The 5,807-nt window shown below is 49.7% G+C and overlaps 1 protein-coding gene across 1 annotated transcript; it reads right to left on the reverse strand.

Annotated features, from left to right (window-relative positions):
• Nucleotides 1–268: 268 nt before the first annotated feature.
• On the reverse strand, nt 269–5,499 carry ODF3B (outer dense fiber of sperm tails 3B). Its single transcript, XM_029286327.1, has 5 exons — nt 5,316–5,499; nt 4,112–4,213; nt 2,522–2,643; nt 643–783; nt 269–349 (listed from the first exon to the last, which is right to left on the reverse strand). Exons 1-5 carry the CDS (start codon nt 5,470–5,472, stop codon nt 269–271), a joined length of 603 nt encoding a protein of 200 aa, XP_029142160.1. The 5' UTR covers nt 5,473–5,499.
• Nucleotides 5,500–5,807: the final 308 nt, after the last annotated feature.

Here is a 5,807-nt window from a genome sequence, read left to right on the forward strand (position 1 = left end):
ACTTCAACTCCCAGAATTCCTCAGCCAGTCCCCAAACTTGCCACTTTAAGACTTGGGGACTTCAACTCCCAGAATTCCTCAGCCAGCGTTGCTGGCTGAGGAATTCTGGGAGTTGAGGTCCACAAGTCTTAAAGTTGCCAGGTTTGGAAAGCCCTCTGTAGATGACCCCCCTCCCTGCCCCAAATGGGAACCCCCCCCCACACAAGCATCGACGGGAGACCCAGAGATGGCAAAGAACGGCTTCTTGTCCGGCCCACCCAACCGTGGTCTAATCTGCCACGTCCACGATCAGAGGCGCCACGTAGTCCGAGTGGCGGATCCCGAAGGTCAAGCCATGGAGTGGATTGTGCTGTGGGATTTTGGGAAGGGGGCAAGAGAAGAAAAGGGGAAAAAAAGGCGGTGTTACTTCTTGGGGGGAAAAGAAAGAGGGGGGGGCTAGAAAGCTGCCCCACGTCATGGGTTACGACCGTGATGGGCAGGCTCCATCCTGGTCGTAACTGGAGGACTCCCTGTATTGGCAGAGGGCAAGGAAGCAAACGGTTGAAACGAAGGGCTGACTCCGGGAGCGGCCCCCTCCCCCTGCATCCTATGACCCCTTGGCTGCATGGGACCCCCACAGAAGCCCCCCTTGCACGCTCTCACCTTCTCCGGACTGTAGGCCCCGGGGCCAGGAATGATGGTGGTGTCCCCTGGGAGCATGTTCCGCGCAATGATGCTGTAATGCGGGGGGCGGTTCTTGTAGACCCCGGTGTCCACCACGCGGTAATTGCACGGTCCCGGAGTCTGTGGGGGGAGGGAAGTTGAGCATCACAAACTGTCTACTCCACTCCTCAGGGTCCCAGCCCGTGGGCCCCATCCAGAATGCTCCAGCGTGGAAAGTAACCGGGGGAGGGGTGTAACTTTGCCCATGAAACCCCTCTGTTGTATGAGTCGCTCTGGCTTCCAGTTTCCTTCCGGATGCAATTCAAGGTGCTAGTCTTCACCTTTTAATGCTCTCTAGGGCACAAGGGCAGGTTACCTTCAGGGTCACCTTTCCCTAAAGACATTAACTCATCCTACTGGGTCAGATAGGGTGGGCACACTCCTGGTCCTTTGCCCTAAACCTTGACATCTGATGGGAGCCAGGAAGGGCGCCTTCTCCCTGGCAGCCCCTGCCCCACGGAATAGAGAGTAGAGTAGAGTAGAGTAGAGTAGAGTAGAGAATACAATAAAGAATAGAGTAGAGTAGAGTAGAGTAGAGTAGAGTAGAGTAGAGTAGAGAATACAATAAAGAATAGAGTAGAGTAGAGTAGAGTAGAGTAGAGAATACAATAAAGAATAGAGTAGAGTAGAGTAGAGTAGAGTAGAGTAGAGTAGAGAATACAATAAAGAATAGAGTAGAGTAGAGTAGAGTAGAGTAGAGTAGAGTAGAGAATACAATAAAGAATAGAGTAGAGTAGAGTAGAGTAGAGTAGAGTAGAGTAGAGAATACAATAAAGAATAGAGTAGAGTAGAGTAGAGTAGAGTAGAGTAGAATAGAGTAGAGTAGAGTAGAGAATACAATAAAGAATAGAATAGAATAAAATAGAGTAAGTATAGAGAATACAATAAAGAATAGAATAGAATAGAATAAGAATAGAGTAGAGTAGAGAATACAATAAAGAATAGAATAGAATAAGAATAGAGAATACAATAAAGAATAGAATAGAATAGAATAAGAATAGAGTAGAGAATACAATAAAGAATAGAATAGAATAGAATAGAATAAGAATAGAGTAGAGTAGAAAACAGAATAGAATAGAATAGAGAATACAATAAAGAATAGAATAGAATTAGAATAGAATAAGAATAGAGTAGAGTAGAGAATACAATAAAGAATAGAATAGAATAAAATAGAGTAGAGAATAAAATAAAGAATACAATAGAATAGAGTAGAGAATACAATGAATAGAATAGAATAGAATAGAATAGAATAGAATAGAATAGAATAGAATAGTAGTAGAGCAGACTGGAATAGAATAGAATATAGAGCTAAGAGAAGAGAAGAGGTTGGAAGGGACTTTGGAGGTCATCTAGTCCAACCCCTGTTCGAGCAGGAGACTCAAATATCTGTCCAATAATAAATAAACGAGGCCTGCCACCCTCCTGCCCCGTGGCAGCTGCTTCCCACCAAAGCCCACCCCCCTTAATAAGAGGGCTGCCCACGGAAGACCCCCCGGGGTTGGTTTTGAGGGTGGGCGTGGCTGTTCTGGGGCATAAACCAGCTGCCCAGTCAAGGGTCCTTCTACTCTACCACCCAGCCCCCCCCCCACCTTTACCCCACAAATGGGTACCCCAGCAGGCCTTGATTTTTGGCCTCAGTTTCCCCAGTGGAGTTTTCTCGGCCAGGGTGCAAAAGGCTTTGGGATTCCCTCCTCCAGGCCGGCCGACCATTCTGGATGCCCGGTGCTCTCTGGTCTGAGCACTCTGTCCATGCTCTGTGCTGGGGGGGGGAGAGAATGCCCCGTGGCTGGATTCCCCGCCCGCGGCCCGTCCCCCCTACCCGGCTGAGGTCCTCGTAGAAGCTGCCCACGGCGCTGCGTCCGAAAATGGAGTAATTGGGAGCCGAGCTCTTCCCGATCACTTTGGGGCCCAGCATGGGAGGGAGGCCGTAGGCGGCGGGCCCTGGGGGGGCAAGGGAGGGCACAGTCAGGGCTCGGAGTGGGGGGGCCAGGAGGGCTTTGCCGGGAGGGAGGAAGCAGCACAAAGCAACGCAAAGTAACAGAACACAAAGCAAAACAAAGCAAAGAAAAGCAATGGAACATAAAGCAAAACAAAGCAACACAAAGCAACACAAAGCAACACAACACATAGCAAAACAAAGCAAAGAAAAGCAATGGAACATAAAGCAAAACAAAGCAACACAAAGCAACACAACACATAGCAAAACAAAGCAACGCAAAGCAATGGAACACAACAAAAAAAGCAACACAAAGCAACACAACACAAAGCAAAACAGCAACACAAAGCAACACAACACATAGCAAAACATAGCAACACAAAGCAACACAAAGAAAAACAAAACAATTCAAGGTAAAGCAAAGCAGTGCAAAGCAATGTAACACAACCCAACAAAGCGACACAGAGCAATGAAATGCAACGCAACGCAAAGCAACACAACGCCAAGCAAAGCAACACAAAGCAATGGAACATAAAGCAAAACAAAGTAACAAAGCAACACAACACATAGCAAAACATAGCAACACAAAGCAAAGCAGTGCAAAGCAACGCAACACAACACAACAAAGCAACCCAAGGCAAAGCAAAGCAACACAACACAACAAAGCAACACAAAGCAACGCAACCCAACGATGCTCCTTAGCTGTGTATGTGCATTCAACAAAGGAAGAGGGGCTTCAACCACACAGTTGTGGAGACCCCCCCCCTTGGTGGATTCCCCCCCACACATGAGAGTTTGCCACGTCAGCACTGCGAGATGTGTTGGCAGCCACTCTTGTAAGGCAACAACGCAAAGATGGCAGCTCCCTCGGTCGGACCAGATCGGCAATAATGGTGTGCAGCACCCCTGACCCTCGTTCTGATTTTTGTGTGGCCTACACATCACCCTCAACTTACGACGACAAGCGGGACAAGAATTCCCAATGCTATGCCAGGCAGTCGTTAAATGAATCACGTTCAATTCTACAATGTGTTACGTTGTTAAGTGAAACGCTGCGATCGTTAAGCGAATCCCTCTTCCTCCTTTGGCTTTGCTTGTCGGAGGGCAGCTGGGAATGTCGCAAACGGCAACAATGCGACGATACAACCGTCATAAATACGTGCAGGCTGCCAAGCGCCCAAATTTTGATCATGTCATGATGGGGAATGTCACGACGGTCGTAAGCGTGAGGACTGGTCGCAAATCTCCCTTTTTTTCCCGTGCCGCTGTCATTTTGAACGGTTTTAAGTCAAGAACTAGTCGCATATTAAAAGAGTCGGGCGAACCTCTTAATACAGGTCTCTTCGTCTAATTTGGGGGAGAGGTTAATTAGTGGGCTTAACTATGGACTAGCCACTTGTGCGACAAGACTAAATGGCCACGTGGTGGTCTGGGCTGCTGTCGGGGTCCGACTGGGTCCACCCTCCCTCTCACCTGGTGTCTGCTCATTCTGGAAGTCCTTTGTCCGCGAAGCCATTGAGTAATTTGGGGCACATGGATAAGCCAACTTCCCAGCTTTCTCCGGAGAATAGCGACCTGCGAGGGAAAGCAAAGGAGGGGCTCTTTTGAGGAAGGGGAGAGGAAACACGTGCGGCCCTTCCCCAAACATAACAGAATATCACAGGAGACGCCAGTGTGGGCAGCACCCACAACTGATTGATTGTTCTCACTGGTAGGAAATTCCTATAGAATAGAGTAGAACAGAACAGCATATACCAGTGGTGGTGAACCTATGGCACGGGTGCCAAAGGCGGCACTCCGAGCCCTCTCTGTGGGCACGCGCGCCGTCGCCCCAGTCCTGGGCCTTCAGCTGGGTTTTATACAACCTTTTCGCTTTAGGCCTCTGCCACCATGTACAAAAAAAAAAAAGGTTCAATCAGTCAATTTCAACTTCTCGCGGGGAAAAAAAAGATCTTGCAAAGTTGGAATTGATTGATTGAACTTTTTAGTCCCGCCCAGTCTGCGGTTACCACTGCAGCCACACCCACCCAATTGGCCACACCCACCTGGCACCCGATGACGCATAAGTGGGTTTTGGGTTGCAGTTTGCGCACTCGGTCTCTAAAAGGTTCGCCATCACTGGAATATAGGGAAGGGAAGGAAAGGGAAGAGAGAAGAGAAGAGAAGAGAAGAGAAGAGAAGAGAAGAGAAGAGAAGAGGGGACCTTGGAGGTCATCTAGTCCAACCCCCTGCTCAGGCAGGAAACCCTATACCATTTCAGACAAATGGCTGTCCAATGTCTTCTTTAAAACCTCCAGCAATGGAGCATCCACAACTTCTGGAGGCAAGGAGTTCCATTGGTTAATTGTTCTCACTGTCAGGAAATTCCATTCTTAGTTCCAGGTTGCTTCTCTCCTTGATGAGTTTCCATCTGTTGCTTCTTCTCCTGCCTTCAGGGGCTTTGGAGAATAGCTTGACTCCCTCTTCTTTGGGGCAGCCCCTGAGATATTGGAAGGCTGCTATCCTGTCCCCCCTTGTCTTTCTCTTCCATAAACTAGACATCCCCAATTCCAGCCACCGTTCTGTATATGTTTCAACCTCCGGTCCCCTGATCCTCTTTGTTGGTTTGCTTCTAGTCCATCACCCATCCCGGAGAAGGCGACCTAGGATATTTTGGCCACCCAGTCCCGACACTGACCTGGCCCTGGCGTCCGAAAGGTCGCCCCATCCTTGGGGCGCCCGTAGATGGAGTAGGCAGGGATCCCATCCTTGCCTCTCATGGTCATGTTGGTGGGGACCATGTAACCCGGTCCTGGAGAGCAGCTGTCCAGCATCTGGAAACGTCGGCTGCCCATGCTGTAGGCCGGGGACCGGAAGCGAGAGGGATCGTGGTGTTGGTAACCTGCAAGGAGGAAGAGGAGGAGAGCGCGCGAGTTAGCGGGACCTGCCGTGAAGAAGTGCCCCACACCTGGGGTCTTTGCAGCCATCAAGGCCCCCCGTGCTAAGAAAGGGGGTGGCATCCCCTGCTCTGCTCAACACCCATTGGGTCCCACTAGTGTCCGTAGGATGAGTCAAGGGAGCAGGAAAAGAGACATGAGGGGTCCCCTGGGCGCTCTCTGAGCTGGGTGGTTTTCTGGCAGACGTTTCAGGACCCAGCTAGAGAACATCATCAGTGCTAGAAGGGATGGGG

This window comes from Protobothrops mucrosquamatus, unplaced genomic scaffold (assembly GCF_001527695.2).
Source record: "Protobothrops mucrosquamatus isolate PMUCROS unplaced genomic scaffold, P.Mucros_1.0 scaffold3336, whole genome shotgun sequence".
Classification (NCBI taxonomy): Eukaryota; Metazoa; Chordata; class Lepidosauria; order Squamata; family Viperidae; genus Protobothrops; species Protobothrops mucrosquamatus.

Excerpts from the sequence above, each read along its gene's own strand:
- ODF3B (XM_029286327.1), bottom strand. The coding sequence starts at position 5,472 with ATGGGCAGCCGACGTTTCCAGATGCTGGACAGCTGCTCTCCAGGACCG. Across the intron at positions 2,644-4,111 it reads CCAGAATGAGCAGACACCAG|GGCCCGCCGCCTACGGCCTC; the intron begins GTGAGAGGGAGG and ends TTGCCCCCCCAG. Across the intron at positions 784-2,521 it reads TCTACGAGGACCTCAGCCGG|ACTCCGGGACCGTGCAATTA; the intron begins GTAGGGGGGACG and ends CTCCCCCCACAG.